We start from the raw sequence: 21281 nt of genomic DNA on the forward strand, positions 1-21281 counted from the left end.
CGCTGTTACTACATCGTCCCCATTAGATGCTCCCTTCAACATCGAAGAACTTCTTTCGGCTTTAAAAGAGAGTAAAAGAAAAAGCGCTCCAGGACAGGATGGAATAACAAACCAGATGCTGCAAAACATACCAAATGGGCGCCTACAAGAACTTCTCAAGTTTTTTAACTATATATGGGAAACAAATGATATACCAGAAAATTGGAAAACAGCTTGGGTCATTACAATCCACAAGCCTGGTAAACCACGCGACGCGCCATCGTCCTACCGACCCATCTCACCTACATCTTGTGTTATGAAGCTCATGGAAAGAATGATACACGCTCGACTCACCTGGTGGCTTGAAACCAATCACTTATTACCACACGAGATGACAGGATTCAGGCATGGGCTATCCTCTCAAGACGGCATCGTAGATCTATTAAGTTCAATTGAACAGAATCGACACGACAACAAATCGACATTAGCGGTATTTTTTGACATTAAAAAGGCATATGATAACGTTGATCCAGCAGTTGTTCTTGAAAGGTTGACAACCGTCGGCATCACGGGAAAAGTCCAGGCGTTTGTACAAGGCATCCTCACGATTCGATCGTTCAAGGTTAGACTAGGCGCGTCTTTTAGTACATCTCGCAACTGTGCTCAAGGACTACCACAAGGAAGCGTACTCTCGCCAATCCTTTTTAACATCGTCTTGGCCAGGTTACCAACATCCCTCCCTAAGTACACTCTCCCCATCAATATATCACTGTACGCAGATGACATTTGCATATGGGTCTCGGCACATCGACATCATGGTCTTCGAAACGCCGCCCAAGCAGCCATTACGGGAGCGAGCAATTATCTACTTGATTGTGGTCTGCAGTTCTCACAAGAGAAAACTGCGTTCATACCTTTTCCTGGAAAAAACCGGCGAAGCACAAAAATTACTTTGACTATTTATAACGTCCCCCTGCGCCGTGTTCGACAGCACAAATTCTTAGGAATCACACTGAACTCCCGCCTCAACTGGCATGCGCAAGCCACTAACGTGATAAATTCAACGCTGACAGCAAGAAATGCCATTCGTAGAGTGGCAGGACAATCATGGGGAAACTCGCCAAGCTCTATGATACGTCTCCACTCATCCCTTGTTGTCAGTCGTATTCTATATTCATTACCTTTCATTAGATTATCGCCGACAGACTCTCAATCTTTAGAGCGCATACATCGACAAGGCCTACGTACTTGCCTAGGAGTGCCAAGATCAACGAGGAACGAAAATGTATATCGAGAAGCCCGAGCTTTGACTCTACCACTTATGGCTACCAAATGCCTTCTTTCCCAACAAATTCGTTTGTCCACTACGTCTGCAGGAAGGAGCCTCCTACGCCGACTTCGAGCCAGACAACACTCTCGCTTTTTTATTTCTACGCAAACTCTACAACATCTTGGATGGACACCAGAGTTACTGCAAGACAAAGACAACTCTTTATCAGCTCCCCCCTGGAATGTTTACTGCCCGAAATGTAAGTGCCGCATTCCCGGTATACACAACAAGTTCAGCGCCAACTCAACTGTCATGAAACTAAAAACTAATGAATACATTTCGAAAAGATACGCCAACCATTTGGAGGTGTACACGGACGGATCAGTAAATCGAAGTCGAAGAAGTAGCACTTCTGCCTACTATGCACCTACTTTACAGCTCGAATGGAGTGGGCGACTAGATGAGTTTGTGTCATCAACAGCAGCTGAAATGCATGCAATCCTAGAAGCCCTTCACATGATAAAAAAACTTAACACCACAGGCAGTTATTCTCCTAACGGATTCTCGTGCTGCTCTTCAACAGCTCCAAAGGCCTCGACAAATGTCACAAGTAGTAATGGCGGCCAAATCAATTTCAAGATCACTAGAAGAAGATGGTTTCGAAATCTCATTTCAGTGGGTACCAGCTATGTCGGATTACATGGAAACGAGAAGTCAGACCAACTTGCCTCCAACGCACACAATCTTCCTATTAGCATCAAGACGCAAGGTGATCCTAGAAAATATTACCAAATTATAAATGAACACATCTTTGATATATCAATAACGCATTCCTCCCCTATTCAACCCTGTCTAACAGGAAGTCTTCGACGAGCAGAAGCCACACTTCTCTTCCGTTACGTACAGGAAGCGCGCGTACAGGAAAATTGCTTCACCGCTGGAAAAAACGCGATACAGACTCCTATAACGTATGCGGTGTCACCGAAGATATTAACCATATCCTAGAAGACTGCCAGAAATTCGAAAAGAAAAGGAAAGACCTCGCATCACAGTTAAAAAGACATCACTTCGTCGTAGAAGACATTGCAAGCATTATTTTCCCTTCTGGTACCCGAGCTCGGAGGAAATTACTTCAAAGGATATTCCGGACCTTCCTTCAAGCCACTGGGCTACAAGGTCAACTATAAGAAGCAGAGCATTTTCTAAAGCAGTGAACATACGAAAGTGCTTTCGTGATGAATAACTTTACACCTCTCAACTTTCTCTTTATTCTTCTCTTTCTTTGCACTCTTCATCTATTCTTTTAACATTTTTTTTCCTTTCTCGGAGCGAACAATGTCAACTTATCGGCTAAACTAACCCTCTCCGAATTTCATTATTATTTTAATAAAACGATTTTCTCTCTCTCTCTCTCCCACCCTGAAGAAAAGCGGTCCCCGCTTGAAACGTAGGTGAATTAAAGGCCCTTACTGCAACTTCTCAACTTCCGTGTCAAGTCCAACCGGCCCATTTAACCTTCTCACCATGTGTATATATATATATATATATATATATATATATATATATATATATATATATATATATATATATATATATATATATTCTAATCGGTTACGGCCAGTTCGTTTGATCACAGAAATGTGCCCTGAAGCAACTGCGCTGTCAGAAATTCTTAAAACGTGTGCTGCACTTCGACCTTGGTACACTTCACGCCGTCGTCGTACGTGATTCGGCTTCACAGTGTTTTCAGCTTCTCCAATATTGCGGAAGCGAGCTCCACGGGGAAGGCGTTCGCGCGTTCGCGCACCTCGAGTGTCGATCTAAGCTGTGTACGGGCACTGTTCGCTTCCAAAATCCCGCAGGAGGTTGAGCCCGAGGATAGAAGTTTCGTCGATCGTCACCAACTTCATTCAACGCAGTCGCGTACTCCCTCAGGAAGAACCACTGGACCCGTGAAGCCATTCTGTCGTCTGCTAGCAAGGCAAAACCGGCTGTGAAACTTTATTACGGGCTTTTGCCATCGCTTTATGGTAGTGAGACGATAGAAAAACTGTTCATGATTAGATTTGAGAAAACACTATGCGTACAAAAAATATTTACTTTTTTATCACGCAATTTCTAACCTCACGTCGAGCACCCATGCATTTCTCAATGACAACGACCCTAGCAACGGTTTGTCTGGAGCAGAGCGGCATGTTGTAACGTCATCACTTACGGGGTCAATGCCGCCAAGCACTGACGCCGCATGTGGTGGTGGTGCGAAGATGTGCGCTTGTTTCGCTGGTGTGTGGATGACAAAATCTCGGTATACAAGAAATGTCTCCATAAAGCAACCTGTCACCGCGAATTTGGATCGGCTCGCCCTTCACCAAGAATGGACAGATCAAAGAGAAACCGTTCATTCCATGGACCAAAATGGCGACCATTCGGGGAGCTTGGCGCTACTTTCCACGGATCCAGTGACTTTAATTCTACAGGGCGTCTCAAATAGTGGCCAGGCTCTTTAAATTGACTGCAAAAATCGGTTTCTTAACCTACCGGGCCACGCTTTTGTGCAACGTTGCCCTCAGGTGGTGCATCTTTCTATAAAATTTGCAAAGAGCAAAGTTACCCGAGGAAAAAGTAAAAAAAAGAAGACAGGCCTAACTCCTATGGAAACGCAGCAAAGCCATGGCCCACCGGTCTTCAAACAATAGGGCGCCGTTTGACACGGGGGACAAGAGATGGCGCAAGCGGTAGCGACGCCAACTGCCGCCAACGGACGACCATACAGCGCCGAGAGCCAACGTCATTGGCAGACGATCTTTTCGACTCAAAAGCGGCGCGCGTTCCGCAGGCCAGCGACAATCACAGAACCAAAAACAGGCGCCGTAACAACAAGGAACAGCAAAGCAGACGACATAAGTACCCCGAAAAAAAAAAAAGCCATAATAACTTGACAAATTACTTTTTTTAATCGATTATGTGCCCATTCATTGTGTTTTATTAGTAAAGAAGATAAAATCATGCATTGGCAACTAACATCGAAAAAGCTCGCGTTGTTTTGAGTCGAAAATATCGTCTGCTATTTGACGCCGGCTCTTGGCGCCGTAGGCTGGTCCGTTGGCGACAATTGGCGTCGCGACCGCTTGCGCCATCATTTGTCTCCCGCGCCAAACGACGCCCTATAGTTTGAAGACCGGTGGCTTCGCTACGTTTCCATAGGAGTTAAGCCTTCTTCTTTTTTTTACTTTTTCCTCAGGTAAGTTCGCTCTATGCAAATTTTATAGAAAAAATGCACCACCTGTGGGCAATGATGCACAAAATCGTAGCACGATAGGATAAGAAATCGACTTTTGCGGTCAATTTAAAGAGCCCGGCCGCTATTTTAAACACCCTGTACATACCCAGAGAACTCAGAAAAGTGAAGCGACGTGCCTGGGCAATAATGTCCTGGGCTGTGCTGCTGACCGGGGCCTTCAAGATGGCGTACGGCTGGTCCGAAGACACATTGTAGACGCAAACGAGGTAGGTTTCGTCTCCAGCGTTCCACTCGCTCAGCCCTGTCTCGCCCAGTTCGGAATCCTGCTTTCTCCTTTCCTTGTTGCTCGACGACTTGATGGTAGTCATCCAAGCCCGCGTGCTCGGATCCTGATGCAGTGGAGAAAAAAACAAAAAGCCGTCCATTATTTATTTTTCACGTTTTTTTTTTAGAGCCAGTTGCTCAGCACATATGGATACTGTAAATTAAATTTGCAACTTCTACTCTCCGATTAGCTAAAGAAACCCAAGGTATAGACTACTCCCAGCATATCCGCGCAGCCAGTGGAACAGCAGAGTTAGGCGTCGAAGACAACGAAGCCTGGCCATTCTTAAAATAAAAAAAAAAAAAAAAGAGAGACACTTGCAGTTGGAGTTTTGCTAAGAGTGAAACGTCGGCTGCGAATATTATTACTAGGAAGTTTTTTTTTTTTTTTTTTTTTTCTAGTTTTCGAGCGCAGTAAAGGCTTCGGGTGCGGTATGATGTTGACGAAGTCTGTCATTCAGCGTTTTAGGCCGTGCGGTGGAAGCAACTTCAAAATTGAAGAGTTTGTGTTCCTAGTCTTTGTTTAATCTTAGCTCAGCACTAAGGATGCTTGATCTTTTTTTTACGAACACGAGAGAATACCACATCGCCCATAGGAAACAAGGAATGAAGAAAAAGCTCGCTTTTACGCTATTCAATACGGCCTCCCAGGTCAATAGTACATCCAGGTTGCTCCCGGTACTACTTTATTACGTTGTCCCACCTCTAGACGAGGAACTGCGAGACTGCTCACGTCAGCGACTTTCTTGAGTATGAAGCGACCATCTCCTTGCCAGCGTGACTGAGCCATCAGGGGACACTCATCATCCTCTAGAATCCTCTGCGTTGTTGACTTTTCTTGCTGCCTCTTGTCCCAGCTTTTCTGGACCTCTTCCATGAGAACGTAGTTGTCCACGCTCTCGTGTGCCTTGTTAGCCTTGTGCAATGCCTGCAGCATTGAGACACCGATACACCGATATCAATTTCAAGTTCATGCTTCTGGAGGCGTGGTCGTCCTCTCGATCCTTACTTGGGCGATGACATCCCGCGATGTGCTGTCCTGACTAGTCTTTAAAATTGTCTTCTTTTCATCGGGCACCACGCCGTGTACCACTAGGAAGAACATCCTGCGCTTGGTCCGAACGGTGCTCCCGAGGGAATTCTGCAATGGCGAGAACAAAACGTGAGCGGGGGGGGGGGGGGGGGTGCAGGTGGGCAGGCGGGCAGGCACTCCCCTGAAGCGCCCGCACGGACTGCTCTCAGGCGTCAACCGGATAGCTATCTGTTACGGTATTGCGGAGCGAGCTGGCTAACAAACCACTAAGGCGAGCGTCACTGGGGTCCGAATGGCGAAGTTTGCTAGGTCCATGAACACGATGTCTAACGCGCTCGCTATTCCAAAGTTGTTAGCATTTGGAGCATCTATGAAGTATCGTGGCTTTGCCAATCACTTTAGTGCGTTAACGCATACCGCGATCGAAGTTGGCATTTGAAAAATGTCCTTGGCTACCCAGGCTCTGGCATCTTGCACGCAACTGCAGTGCAGTTCTATCACGCGCCATTATAAACAAGACTAAACCGTTCGCAAGAGAACTCGTCGTCATTATTGTGCCTGTCTCCAGACCGCTACTGTGGTATTCACAGTTTTATTAACCTCTTGCCTGCCCGTAAAAAGCAGGAAAAAAAAAAAAAGAAGATTCAGATATTTTAATACCTTTGAATACAGAAGTTCATGAAGCGGCGAAAAAAGTAGGCAGGAATGATAGACTGCTAACTCTTTCACTCAAAAACAGGCGTACAAAAAAATATGGAAAAATACCAACTCATTGCAAGAGACCGCGTCGTGCAGTGTACTCAGTATGCACGGCCTCAAAGCATAAATGGAAAGTTTGGACCGCCATAGACTCTACCAATAATGGCCTTATGAACGCTGCTACCTACTGGGCTGTGAAATTTGTTCTTCAACTGCAGTCCTGTCCCTTTATTTCCCCACTCTCCGGGGATAAAAAAAAAAAAGCTTTCTTTTGCGGCATATGAGACGCCGCGCATGCGTCCAAAGCCCTGCTACTCGGCACTTTTCGCTTGGGTGATAAACGCTGGAAAGCTTACGAGAGATTAGCGTTCATTGGGTCTTACGTCTTTTCCCTCGCGTTGGGAGCTCTCTGCAAGATCTTTCAACTTTGCTTTATTCTTTCTGGCGCCACTGTCCACTGCTTCTCCATTCTTCGGCACCTCCACAAATTCCTCTTCCCAAGTTGAGTGCACAAACAGTGTTGCCAGAGAAAGCGGCTGATTTTGAGGGCTGCGCAGGCGTATATGCCGATAACCTGTATCAGGAGAACAGAGAAACGATTGCACACTCTGCGGTGTTCCGCACACGTAAGAACGGGCGCAGGAAGATGCCAGCAATACTTATTGTCAGGGGAACGTATACGTCATCCGAAGCATGTCACAAGCATGGCACAAGCATGGGCGGCAACCGTTAGACCCATTGGCGTGAAGAACGAAACGATGGTCTGTTCTAAACTTAGCTTGGAGCGCAGTGACGGTTACTGGCACGAGGTTAAAGCCTTGGACGGCGCCACTTTACGGTGAAAGCAACTTAAAAACACAAGAGCTTAGGCGTCCAGCATTTCCTGCGTGGTATCTCAATAACGAAGATTGCCTAAGCTATACCGTGCTGTACTCTCATCGGGTTCGAGTGAACTGCGAACACTGGAGCGCGTGGCCGTCGACAAACGCTGCGCCTCCTGGAGGCCTCTAGAAACTGACCTGCAGGATGGAGAGTAGGGCGCTGCGAGGGTGTGCGTCCCATACTCCGATGTGTTTGTCTTTGGTTTGAACCTCGGCGAGCACAACCCAAGCTTCCACGCTGCGCCGGTGGTGCGCTAGAAGTTCCGTCACTGTTCGCATTTCACTCGAACCCGATTGTACAAACACCAGCTAGAACGGTCAAAGCCTGTGCAATAGAATTTCGACGTCATCGCAGTGAGATCGAGAGAAGAGTTGACACGAATGCTGCGTCAGCGTTCGGCTGGGTTTCGCGTCTCATCAACGCGTCGAAGGACGCTCGGCGTCGGGCCCAATTCATGGCCTTGTTCCATGGAGTCGCACGCCTTGATTATTCTAGCTGGTGTTGTATATGCCCTATTTCAGTTAGCAGTAAGCAGCCATAGCCCAGACTGCTTACTTTAAAACGTGCTTTTTTAGCGGAAGCGCACGATTTGCCAACGAAGGTTTCGAAGCCACAATCTGGTCCCAATGCGTAAAAAAAAAAAAAAAACGATGTTTAGCTGCGCGAGCTCGTTCCCTTGACACGTGACAAAAGCACGCGCCAAACGCACCAACAAGTACAAAAAAAAAACTTACACGAGACATTGCATAAAAAAGAAAGCACCTCCAACGCTAATGTAAGAGAGTAAAATTCAACGCCAAGTATGTTACTGCCACTTGCTTGTGCGCTAACCCATGCCAATGATTTTTTTTCCCGCTGATTTAGTGAGCGCAAGAGAATAATAGCCATATGACCCATAATGGGACACAGGGGAAAAGAAAAAGAAAGTTGTCCGCACTACAAACTGTGGCACTTGAGTGCAATCCACTTATAACGATACCAAAGATAACGACGTACTGCTGACAACGATCAGTTTCTAGAGTTTGTAGACAAGAAACCGCTCAGTTCCTAGTCCAGATACAACGATAATCGGTTATAACGATTGCATTTTCGAGTTCTCTCATTATCGATATAAGTGGATTGCACTTAACGACACTTCAAGTGTGTGTGACGTATATAGCGTGTGTATTATTGTGGAAGTGCCACGCACGGAGTGTTGAAAGAAATGCACCAAGCGCGTCAGGTCTCCAGAAACCAGAATACCCCGAAAAGTTGACGGCGGTTGCGCCTCCTCCTCCTCCTCCTGTGGCCGAAGACGTACACTGAGACCACGCCGCGTTTGCCTTATCGTTGTCATTTTTAGTTGTAACATAAAGGGCATGAATGAACGGATGATTCAATAAATTTATTAGGCTGTTGGAGCTGATTTGAACAACAGAAGCTTCTATCGCTTTTTAGAGCGCAGCTCTTAGGCGCCCGTTTCCGACTTGAGCGGCGTCGGCGTCGGCGTAACCGCGCGGTGCATTATGGGAAATGTCCCATAATGCACCGCGCGAGCCCCCCCCCCCCCCCTAGGTCACGTGACCCCCCCCCCCCCGAGGACATCGAAGAATGAGGGGAGGAGGAGGAGGAGGGGTATACCCTCCCCTGAGTACGCTTCCCTCCTCCTCCTCATGAGCTGCGCTCCAATTCGGCGTTACAGGGAGTTGTAAACGGCTTTCACTTTTTTGTTCTTGTTTTAAGCAGGTTACTTATTTTTACATAATTATATTGACACGACTGTCGTCGCTTACACTCATCACGCGTGTAAGAATCTTACTAGATTTTTCTAATCATGTAGTATTACACCTGAGACTGCGGCGGAAGAAATCGGAAGAACTTTCAGTAGAACTTTCTGTCAGCAAGTCTGACAATACGCATGTGCACGTACGGTTTTAGAAGAGCTGTTTCAGTTGTGCGAATGCACAACTGTCACGGGGCTCTTTTACAGTACACACAGTGCCTAGGAAGCACAGGAAAGTTATCAAGACGTGTCTGCTGTTCTTTTTTAGAGCGCAGCTCTTAGGGGCCCGTTTCCAGCCTGAGCGGCGTCGGCGTCGGCGTCGGCGTCGCCGTCGGTGTAACCGGGGGGGGGGGGGTCACGTGACCCCCCCCCCCCTGAGGTCACGTGACCCCCCTCCCCCGAGATCACGCGACCCCCCGGGGTCACGTGACTACCCGCAGGTGACGTGACCCCCCTCAGTACCCTTCCCTACTCCTCCTCAAGAGCTGCGCTCCGATTCGGCGTTACAGGGATTTGTAAACGGCTTTCATTTTTTTTTTCCTTAAGCAGTCCCCATCACGTGCGAACCTGCCGACCGGCAGGCGCTCGCTTCCCAGTTGAGCGGCAGAGAAACATGCGCGTGCAAAGTGCACCGACATCGCAACGGATTCCCGACTTCACGTCGTCTGAGATGCTCACCTTGCTTCAGGCTCTTTAGTGGAATTACCCGTTGGGATAAGAGGTGACTGGTAGTGACATCCACAACTGTGAAGCGCAAGAACGCCAGATCTGGGAATGTTACCTGCAAACATACAGGTGGCACGGCGTTAGCAAAACTTTCGAAGAAAATCACACACACAGACACATATACGCGCACACATGGACGCATGAACAAAGACAACCCAGCAATATAAATTTTAAAGGGGGGTATGCATGTTGTGGCGATAGACAAGAGAGACCAAAAATGAAGACATGAAGCGTCATATCACCGTCTGTGTTTCTTGTAACGTTTCTAAACAAAAAAACAAAGCAAAACAAAAACACACGCACACACAAAGATTAAAGGTTTTAATTTTACTAACTGCATATAGCTTAGTGGATATGATTAAACTAGCACACAGGGAGCCAGAAACGTGATTTTCATTGTGGAATTTTGAAAATAGGGCCGAACTATTTCTCTCCTTCGCTCAGTCTTAAAGCGTTCTGTTTCTTTACTGTGATGCACCTGCATGCGGCGTTAAAACACGTCAGCCGAATCCATGCAGGTCGGGAATCGGATACGAACACTGCGTCACTCGGAATGCGCTCTGTAATAATCAATCGGCCGGTGAGTATTTGGTTCCGCGTTCGTTGCCTAGTGAACTCGGGTGCCTTACTGTGATAAACATTAGGAGCACGATGCGCCGAAAGAACACTTCACAACTTGCTCTAGCCACGAGCCAGTAGAGCCTGCACCGAAGCGCTTGCGGGGTTATATTTTTCTGGACACACCTTTGGCGCTAGTGAAAGGAGGGGCGAACTCAAGTTTAAATAAATAAATAATAAAAACATATATATGTTATTGTTATTTAGCGCACTGAAATGAATACGTATTCCTGTCCTGGATTTTATGATCATTTGCGATTTTTCTTTTGTGATCAGTGTTTAGTAAGTGCTGAAAAATCATGTCATGGTTTGGTTCATATAAAGCCTATAAAACAAAAATAAAGATGTACAACAACAACAACAACAACCAACAACAACAACACCAGCAATGAAGACAACAACAACAAGTAACACCAAACAACAACAAATAACAACAACAACAACAGAAGAAGAAGAATCAAACAACTTACTCGAAAGTTGAAGATGGTGCCCCAGCTTGGGTTAAAGGAATTTCGCTGCACGATAGAGGTTTTTTGGCGGTTGCAGTCGACAGGAATGCCAATGACTTCAATTTCCACTTGAGTGCTGCATATGCACGCGTTCGGGCACAAAAATTGGCCCGATATCACCTAGAAAAGAAGAAACACCAAGTATCCCAGTCGTTAAGTACGACGGGCGAGAATAGTCAAGATGCTCCTCACTTTTATTTGAAGTCTGAGGGCATGCAGCGCATCGAAATCCTTGTCCCACGGATTGAAGCGGCCATACATCATGTGGCTACGATCCCACATCACTCTGGGCTTCAGTACGTAGCCGCAGCTTCCGTTCTGCTCGAACATCGCCGCGTTGACGTGGAGGCCCGCATCTGCAGCGAAAGTTTGGCAGGCAAGTGAGCGCTGCGCACGATTATCGCCCGTCAAGGTTTGGAAAAGGTGAGACAATTCTAGGGAACAGTTTGGCTAACGCTCGATGCGACTACCATTCCAGCGTTCACAAGTTCACAGCTCAATGTGCTATCTCCAAAGCCCAGCACGCCCAAAGTCGCTGCTTCGGAAAGCAAGCAAATCACGCGCCTTTTAGGCGCGATCCCTGAAGGTGAAACTTGCGAGGACCGCTTTATTGGAACGGTCTGTAAGACGTCGGATCTCTCGAGACGTGCGGTCGAAGGAGAAGCTACAAGAGCGAGCGCAATTCTCTGAGCCTTCCTGCTATGCATGCTCGCTCATGAAGAGAAAGCGTCGTGCAAGCTGGTGCTTCTAGCATCGGCTTCGCGCGAACTTCCGATGAAATGGAGTTTTGACGTCCCTTCAAAAATTACGCCCTCTTACGGTCGATCTGAAAATACTGAGAAGTGGCGTGCGCGAATAACACCAACAAGCTGGAAAGTTTATAAGTGATATAATACTCCCTTCTAAGAGACTGTGCATAATTGATACAGTTGCCGTTTTTACGATGTCTTTTGCGCACGCCACTTTGAAGTATTTTCAGATCGACCGTAAGAGAGCGTACTTGTGGAAGGGGTCTATAAGATGGATCACTGTGCGTTTTTCGTATAGAAAGTGGCGGCGTCTTGCCGGTGCAAGTTGTAATGGGCATTTATCTTGCAACGGGTTCCTACAGGTTCCCACAGTTTTAACAAAGGAAACCGCTAAAAGAACGTTGCAAAAAAAGGAAAAAAAAAATGGGTCGAAATCGCTGCTGCCGCCACGCTGATTCTCGAAGAAATGCGTTAGCATTTCGCGCAGCGGTTATATGCACCAAAGCACGCTGAATGCAGCCTTTCAGCACTTTTCCGCGGAGTGAACATTTCCGAAACCCCTCTTCTCCCTGGTGCAAGCAGATCAGGTCACTTAGCGGGTGCATGAAGGACGTGTGCGCGATGAGCGGAAAACGACAGAGCCATTTAGTTGTTGTGCATACATTTGGTGCACACAAAGGCGACGACACCGTGCGCTTACGGCCCGGTGACATGGTTACTGCGCGTCAAGAACGGCGTGGTAGGCCGAAGAGCGGAAGCGCCGGCCCGTGTGCGTCCACATGTCTCCCAAGCCGGCGGTAGGAGCTTCCGAAGGTGCCCAGAGCGCGCACCCGCACCGCGGCCACTTATTTCGAGAGGCTAGGCGATAGGACGAATAGCAATGGCGGCCGCACAGGAATGACTGGTTCTAGAGAGCGACGGCTTGACGTAACACCTAGCTACCGAAGTGCAGTGGAGGACAGTGGGTTTAGGGCGTACTTGGGCCGTCGGCGGGGCGCCACGATGCGGGGTGTACGGGTGGGCCAAGGTGGGTAATATTTTGTAATGAGCCATCCGCAGATTGTCGCCGCGAAGCGGCGTGAAGGGGCCGGGGTGGGTTATGAGTCTTATGACACGCGCCCCAGTGATACACCCGCCATCCCCCACCGCGCGGCGCCGAAATTGGCGAAGGGGGACGTCGCCGGCAATCTTTAGTTCCTAGGTGGTACGTCACGGCGTCACTCCCTGTAACCAGCCAATCCAGTGCGGTCTCCGTTGCTATGCGTCCTATCGCCTAGCCATTTGAAATATGCACCCCGCCGCCACCTGTTGGCGCTTGTAGAAGGTGTTTCCTAGAGAGTTGCCACAGCCAGTGTTTAAAGGGATACTGAACCGAAATTTCGAGTTCACTAAACAAGGCCGGCCGGATAGGCGGGAAGCTGCAAAACCAAAAAAATATCACTCATACGGCGATATATCTAACGGATCGCCGCATTTTTCGGAAAAGAAGTGCGTGATTGAACCCGGCCGACGAGGCCGACGAGACAAGGCACGTCACGATTCCCATTCTTCGTCCTCCTCGCTACGTCCCGTCAAGCTGGTGAACCGAAGCGGGGAGGAGAGAAGCGAGGCCTCTTCTGCTCATTCTCAAATTCTCCCGGAGGACAGTTACGTCAAAGAACTCGCTTGATCGCGCCCTTTTTTTTCAAAAAGTACGGCCATCCGTTTGAGATATCGATGTACGAGTGATGTTTTGGGGTTCGTTAGCGTCCCGTTCAACACTTCTGCAGCCTTACTTTGCGAAATCCAAATTTCGGTTCAGTATCCCTTTAAGCCAGTGGGGCTGTGTGCGCCATCCCGTGGCGAGGTTGCGAACTTTAGATACTCCAGACCGTCCAAGGTCAGTACATGTGCCAGGGCACTAATGCTGACGCATTAAAAATTGAATTAGTTTGGGGTGAAGCAACGATTGGTGGCGAACAGCAACGACCAGTCTGGGGTAGTGGCGTTACTACGGAAACCGGGATCATACTGCTTATGCATCATACAAAAGACGGCCTGCATACAAATTCGAACGCGAGTCACTGCAAGATTCGTGCTTCGAATGCAGCATGGCAATGAGTTCAAGGAGAAGCTTGGCACGCGGCATTCTAACCACGGATATTGCGGTGACTCGTGTTTCCAGACTTTCTGTTGCGTAATGTATGAGCAGTATGACCCTGGCCTAAAGTATCTTGATGCGTTTGTTTTATAAGTAGCGTCAAAGCGCAAATGCAAGAAGCGCATGCCTCGTGCGGCCCTTGGAAGCAAATGGCGGAGCAGTACTGAAATGAGCGGCGCTAGAAACGAATTGTGGCGGAGCACCCGCTCGTAGCAAGTGCGGTGTGCGTTCGCAGCACGGTGGTTGGCGGTACTTTTAAAAAACGGAAAGCGTGAATTTTATCAAGGAGCTTTAGTTACTACCGTTCTGGAGCGTCACCCGCTAATCCCTAAAACTTAGTCAAACTGCGGTCCCCTACCATAATCCCAAGTGTCGCTAGTAATTATTGCAGACGCCTCGATTCTCGAATTTTTATTTCTCTCTCGCTTAAAGGACCCATGAAACGAGTTTCGGACTTCCGGCCAAGTAAGATGGCGTTTGTGGATGCCCCTCAACTCATGCAATATTTCCCGGGTCACGTGCGCATGACGCGCCGCGGGGTACGCGGATTCCGGTCTTGTCCTCTCCTTAGCACTGTGGACGTTGCGACAGCGAGAGCATACTCTCCCCTCTCTCCCCATTAATAGGCTGCTAAGACCGGCCATTTTGACGGTGTGGAATGCACGTTGCAAAAGAACCCTGGAAGCTAGCCATCAGCACGCGCTCAGCAGTCGCGCACACAGCTATGGCCGCCGGTGAATACTTCCTATACTCTGTTTCACCTTGTGTTGTACCGCAGGAAAGGCTACAAGCGCGAGCTCCTTGCTCTATGGCACACCTCGGCGGCACAAGCTCTCGTGCACCGAGGGCAGCTGCCAACGCTATGAGCTCGCGCTTCTAGCCTTTGCTGCGGTGCAACATAAGGTGAAACAGAGTATAGTTGCACGCAGGCGAACCAGGCGCACGAGAAAGAAAACGAACCATGCAGCTGGCCTAAACGTGGTTTTTATATCGCGTTGATCGGACCGCTCGTCCGGTAGCAGCCAGCCAACGTTGCTAGGCAGCGGAGCAGCGGGGAGGGAATGCTTTGACTTACTCCGGATAGATGGCGCTGCGAACACTTCGTGTACTGAACAAGAATATAAAACTTTCGATTTATTTGTTTATGATGGAACGAAATCATTTCTAAACGTTACCATTAAACTGAGAATATACTTGTTCAAAAATCAAAAGCGATCTCAGTAACCGCACCCGCCGTGACGTCACAAAGTTAGTTTTTATGGCCGCCGTAAGTGAAGTCAAGTCAAGAAATAGTTCCTTTTTGTTTTTGCGGTTACGCAGCGCATCCGCGACATTTCGAGAGAAGTGGTTGTGTTTTATGGTTCTTGTGCTAAAATAAACAAAACAAGGGTAATAAGATGCACGTTCTCTCGATGTTAAAATCGTTTCATGGGCCCTTTAAATGCTACTTTAGAAATGACTCGAATTCCGAGCCACGGGTTTTATTAGCTCGCCATATTTTCCAGTCTATAGTGTTGCACCGTTGTAGAAGTCGCACCCCCTCCCCAGTAAATGCAGTTTTCACGAAAAAAAAAAAAAAAGGTGTACAAGTAGCGCCCTTGTATAACTCGCACTTCTTTGTAGGGAATGCGCGCGGAGTTGCCGCAGCCGCGAACCTATGCTGTCACGTACCGGACCGCCTTCAGACAGCCGGAAGAGCGGTTCATCGGTGGGTGCTCAGTCGTTCCCTCTTTGTTGTAAATGCCGATACGGCCTACATCTTGTACAGTTAATGTGCATACTTATAAAATGAACACATACAAGTCGCACCGCTGTGTAAAACGCACCAATAAAATTTGTTGTGGGAAAAAAAAAAATCACGACTTATACACCGACAAATACGGTACCTCACATATTAGCCGACGCGAAAACTCTCCACATTTGTAAAATAGTGAAAACACGGTGCAGGTTCTATTTAAACTAAACTGCTCGCAATCGTATTACAAGCGTAGTCAGTAATGGTACTTTACTGGCAACCCAACGTTTCCTGCGGTTTCTTAATCTGAGCATAACAGCATATAGCTTAATCTGAGCACGCAGTCATTTCTGCACTCATACAAGCGCACCGCAATCTGGTGGTAAAAGAAAGTGGCGTCGGCTTTATTACGTACCTTCTGTTTGATAATTTAGGGCAACCATTTGAAGTCCGAATGCCCAAAATATGACCGGATTGAAGTTGGAGGAGTCGATTCTCATCCCAGCCGGGTACGTGCGCATCAACTGGTTATCACAATGAGTGCGCATGACAGTCAAGGATACCATATTTGTAAGCACTGCTAAAAAAACAACAACAACATATAAAAAAAAAAACGACTACAAAAAACAACGTTGGTACGGAAAAGGATATGCAATGAGAGCAAGCGGATGACGTTTGCACAGTCGTTTGGCAGCGCTTTCGTTGATAGAAGACACTTGGTGGCACATCGCTGATGCTAACGGCCTCTTCGGTAGTATCTGTTCAGACTTCAGCTCTGTCGGGTATAGAAAGAGATTCTGGTGATGTTGCAAATATGAGCTCAAGTGAAATACATTTTGCGGTCATAGGTGAGTTCATTGCTGCCGAGCGCGACAGCGAGCTTCGACAACGTTTCCGCAATGTTTCTTTCGCACCATCCAGGGGCGTTCGTGGCAAACCAAACGAAAATTCGAAGCTCGTTCTGAGTATGCGCTGCCAACAGTAACGTGCTCATCTACGGCGTCTACTGAATATTGCCTAAGGGCAGCACACTAAAGTAGAACTCCGTCAATTGTGAGAAGTTTACGCTCCTTTCTTCGCACTAGGAACGCGCAAGTGTAATTGTTGATTATATAACAAAAAAGAACAAGTCATAAAGTCTGGGTAATAGTCCCGCGCCCTGAATCAGCTATGATCAGCCTAAATAATATCGGACATAATTGTGTACTCCGCAGCAGCTCTCGCAAAAACATAGATGCGCAATTTGATTCTACGTTCAACTTACCGGCGGCTTCAACGTACAACTCGGATTACCCGGGGAAGTGCAGAAAGATACCCTTTTGTTACGTTAGCATGTAAATCAGTCACAAATAGCATAAATCCAAGCTTTTTAATTTTAGTGAAGTAAGGCTTACGTAAGCTTTAGCACCGGATAAACGTCTGCGCGACCAACCTGAACACTGTGGTGGTGTACTGGGACCCAATGGCGAGCCGGCAGCACCAAGCACGTTCTTTCTGCTGCTCATCTTTTTCACCTTTACCGAATTTGTTGGTGACGCGCCAGTCACGAAGCCTACCAATAAGTGGGGGAAAAATAGTTACGTTGAGCACCGCAGGACAACGCCTGAGGAACATTTCGCGCATCATTACCTCGAAACTTGATGGCCTGGCAGTAGACCACGAGGTCCGATAATTCTGGCGCAATTTGTGAGCTGGACTTGCGTTGCTTGTAGCCGTCGTCGTCGCTGTAGAAGAGATCTAGATCCGCATGATTTCTGGAACGTGGGTGTGATGTCCCCGGGCTCAGTGTCCTGCTGTCCTTGAAGGATCCTTCCTGACTGGACAGAGACTCTGGATATATCAAGGAGAAATGAAGCGACATGATTACTACGTTGAGTCAGATGTTTTAAGCAACCGCGATTGGAAGGGCTAGAATTCATCTGTTTCAGGAACGCGCAGTTGGCATGCGCGCAATCATCGTCGCTCTTGGGTGCGAGATTGCGTGATACCAAAACAGATCCGCCATGTTGCATGCAGTACACGAGTGCCTCACCTAACTAGCCGTTTCCGCGGGAAAGAGATTTTTTTTGTTTAGCATTTAGTGGACCAATGTTTTTTAAATCAAGCCGTCCAGTCTCCTCCAAATAATAATACAAGGTGACACACGCAAGTATATTGGCAAAAGGAAGAAGAAGAAAAAAAAAAACACCTGGATGGAGCGAAGTAACAATAATAACATCGTCTATTAGTGAACCCATGTTTCTGTTGATTGTTTCATCTTTTAGTTCAGGTCATTAAATAGTTTTCACCCGACGCGTGTCTCCTAGTGTTGCCTACCAGAACAGCGGTTTTTTTTTTTGTTTTTTTTCCCTGTGAGGCGGGCGGCCTGGACTCGTGCTGCACAAAAGAGGGTTTGTTTTCACGCGGTCCTGGGAGAGAATCGCACATTCTGGGAGATGATTCAGTGGTCCGACTCAACGGCGGGGTGAACATTTCCGAAACCCCTCATCTCCCTGGTGCAAGCAGATTACTTAGTGGGTCCATGAAGCACGGCGGCCGCGGAGGATCGGCTGGTTATGCGAAGAGCAAGTCGTCTTCTTTTTGCGCAGGAGTTGCGGTGACGTCAGAATGACGCCGAGCTCTGATTGGCTTTGATTGGAAGGATAGTGAATATACCTCAATGCTAGATGCCTTATGGTCCACCCACTATTTTTTTTGCAATCAGCCAATAAGAGATCGGCGTTCTGACATCATCGCAACCCCTCTACAAGACGAAGACGACTTGCGCTTGGCATAGAGAGCAACGGCGTGACTCAACACCAAGCAACCGAGGTGCAGTGGGGGACATCGGGGCTAGGGCGTACTTGGGCCGCGGGCGGGGCTCCGCGAGGCGGCGTGCACGGGTGGCCCAAGGTAGAGTTCCTGTATAGCTACCTACGGTAGCAGAGTTGCGCATTCAGCCTCGGCGCGTGGCCGTAGCGCCGGCTTCCCCGCACGAGCTGGATGCTTTGCTCCTCACGTGACTAAATTTGGCGAATAGCGGCGCCGCGCGCGCCGCCGCGCACGGAAAACAGGAGAGGAGGAAAAGGAGGCGGAAAGCAGGGAAACATACGCGGGGGCAAGAGAAACGTCGGCGGAGCGACCGTAAAGGTGGCTTTCTTGCACGCCAACGGATGCTTTGCTCCTCACGTGATGGATCTCGGCGAATAGCCTATACAGGAACTCTAGCCCAAGGTGGGTAAATATTTTGAAATGAGCCATCCGCAGACCGTCGCCGCGAAGTGGCGTGAACGGGGGAGGGTTAACGCTCGCTCCACTGATACACCCGTCGTCCCCCACTGCGTGGCGCCGAAATTGGCGAAGGGGGACGTCGCCGCCGGCGATATTCAGTTGCTAGGTGTTACGTCACGGCGTCGCTCCTTCTAACCAGCCAAACCGGTGCGGCCTCTATTGCTATGCGTCCTATCGCCAAGCTTCTCAAAATATGCACCCCGCCGCCAGCTGTCGGCGTTTGCGTTTCCTATCCAGTTTGCATAGCCAGTTGGGCTATGGCGTCATCCCGTGTCGACGTCGCGAACTTCATGTACGTGTGCTCCAGACCAGTTCAAAGTCAGCGCATTTCCCAGGGCGGTAATGCTAGCGCACTAAAAAGAAAAAAAAAAGTAGATTCACGGCTTGTTCGGCACGCACCTTCGAGTACGTCGTCGTCATCGTCATCTTCGTCGTACTCATCGTCGTCGTCATCATTGAGGGACCCGGTGCTGGCCGTGGAAATTATGCTGTTGGTTCGGCCGGGGGCGTTCTTGACCTGTTGGAAAGACTGAACCATCACGGAGCATGCGTTAGGCCACGCTCACAACGCGGCATACGTTTTGCGTTCGAACTTGACGTATTTTCCTGGCTATGATCCATGTATAGAAATAGGAAGTTTAGTCTGTGCGGACCATCTACGCGTGCGGACTATACAGGAATATTGTTTTACAAGACCGTTCATTATGAAGAGACGTGACAGATTTTGTGAAGGAAATAGTTTGTTAGTGATGATTTGTGTTTAATACAAGCTTCAATGTGAACTAAGAAAGCAGGCATGTGTCAAGGTGTGCCGTTTAAGAATATTTTCGTGGCGACTAAGCACCAGGTGCGGACTTATGCACTGGGTGCGGGCTATGCACGGCGTGCGGACTATCTAAGCGAAAACTTTTATTTTTGACCCCAAGTTTGCCCCTGCGGACTACATTCCGGGTGCGGACTCTAGCCCGGAAAATACGGTAGTACGCATTCGCTAGTCACTCGCTGCTTTCTGGATGGAAAATTGCATTCATGCAGTTCTGACGGGAATCGTAAGCCCCGAAACCAAATACAGGCGCGCCCTATACAATAATAATAAAAGAAAATACTTCTTGAATGGTTTTTCGATGCCCCAAGAACTCTTTCAGCTCGTGAAGAACGGTTTCGCCTCAAGCACTATCGCCCCCTGGCGCACTAGAAAGGCAACTAGGTGATGAAGAACTCTTTCGCATAAAAAAAAAGAAGCTTAGAAGAACGCTTTATAGGTTTTTCACGAGAAACCTTTTTAGGGTGTGCATAAAATAACTTTTTTGGGTGCAAAATATGTGGAGGCCGAAGAACCTTAACAGTTATTTTACGACCAGATATCTTTTTTTGGAGTGTAACGCTGGTTCCCTTTTTTCTCCGTGGCACGTCTCTTCGAGCCTGTACTTAGAGCACCTCTACGCTACTCGATACGCCAGCTCGTAGGCTATGGCCAGCTTATACGACTGACCAGTGCTTCACCATGTTTCTTTCACGCTTATTATTATTTTTTGCACATTTTCAGGTCGCATGCTGTCGGCGTTGTGACACCATCCCAAGAAAAAAATATTTAGGCATCCTACTCTATATCAGAAATGTGCCAGTGGCTGTGTCAGTAACTCTTGAATAGGACATTTTAGCATATGGGTACCATACTACCGCTATTGTTACCATTACCGCAGTGTCGAATCTGATCTAAGAACTTGATAAAACGCTTCAGCAAATTGTCATCTTATATCGCCCTGCCGAACAAAATTGGTGTTGCTAAAAGTCGATGTCACCACGGTTCCTTTTGTGGTACGTTTTCGGCCGGGCTCCAGAAGCGCATTAACGGTAAAGGCCCGTTCACACTCTTGCGACTGCTTGCGACCTCTTAAACCTGGGTTCCTTAAAACTTCTTAAACCAGAGAACACACTGGCGCCATCTATTGGGAAGCAGTGTAAACTCAGCGGTCCGGCATATTTTTTTTTTTTATTTCTCGAGCGATATCCTTTATTTTTTGGCTCGAAAAACTTTTGTCAATGTTATAAACGAGCCTTTCTATGGGTATTACGCACATTTGACCTCGGAAATCCCGCAAAACCTTCGCTTTTGTGAAATGCAGTTCTAGGGTCACCGCATAGATGGCGCCACAATGTCAGTGTGTCCCCTCATTCTAGAAACATTTAAGAAGTTGTAAGAGATCTCGTCTCTCTCAGTCGTACTCGGTCTCAAGAGTGTGAACGGGCCTTTAGGCTATTGCAGTAAAGGCCCGTTCACACTCTTGCAACCGAGTACGACCGAGAGAGACCAAACCGGTTTTTAAGCCTCTTGCGATCTCTT

The 21281-nt window shown here is 48.0% G+C and overlaps 1 protein-coding gene across 1 annotated transcript in view; it reads right to left on the reverse strand.

Moving 5' to 3' along the window:
- Positions 1 to 21281, reverse strand: part of LOC8033259 — a 958536-nt gene that overhangs the window by 12735 nt on the left and 924520 nt on the right. The window contains exons 36-47 of the mRNA XM_042287366.1: positions 19337 to 19466; positions 17297 to 17497; positions 17100 to 17219; positions 16319 to 16442; positions 16083 to 16207; positions 11236 to 11399; positions 11005 to 11163; positions 9869 to 9971; positions 6930 to 7120; positions 5824 to 5955; positions 5548 to 5742; positions 4667 to 4879 (exon numbers count right to left, since the gene is read on the reverse strand). Coding sequence (XP_042143300.1) covers positions 4667 to 4879; positions 5548 to 5742; positions 5824 to 5955; positions 6930 to 7120; positions 9869 to 9971; positions 11005 to 11163; positions 11236 to 11399; positions 16083 to 16207; positions 16319 to 16442; positions 17100 to 17219; positions 17297 to 17497; positions 19337 to 19466 — 1857 coding nt within the window. The remainder of the gene's footprint in view (positions 1 to 4666; positions 4880 to 5547; positions 5743 to 5823; positions 5956 to 6929; positions 7121 to 9868; positions 9972 to 11004; positions 11164 to 11235; positions 11400 to 16082; positions 16208 to 16318; positions 16443 to 17099; positions 17220 to 17296; positions 17498 to 19336; positions 19467 to 21281) is intronic.

The sequence above is a fragment of the Ixodes scapularis genome, unplaced genomic scaffold, assembly GCF_016920785.2.
Source record: "Ixodes scapularis isolate PalLabHiFi unplaced genomic scaffold, ASM1692078v2 PGA_scaffold9__187_contigs__length_104089568, whole genome shotgun sequence".
NCBI lineage: Eukaryota > Metazoa > Arthropoda > Arachnida > Ixodida > Ixodidae > Ixodes > Ixodes scapularis.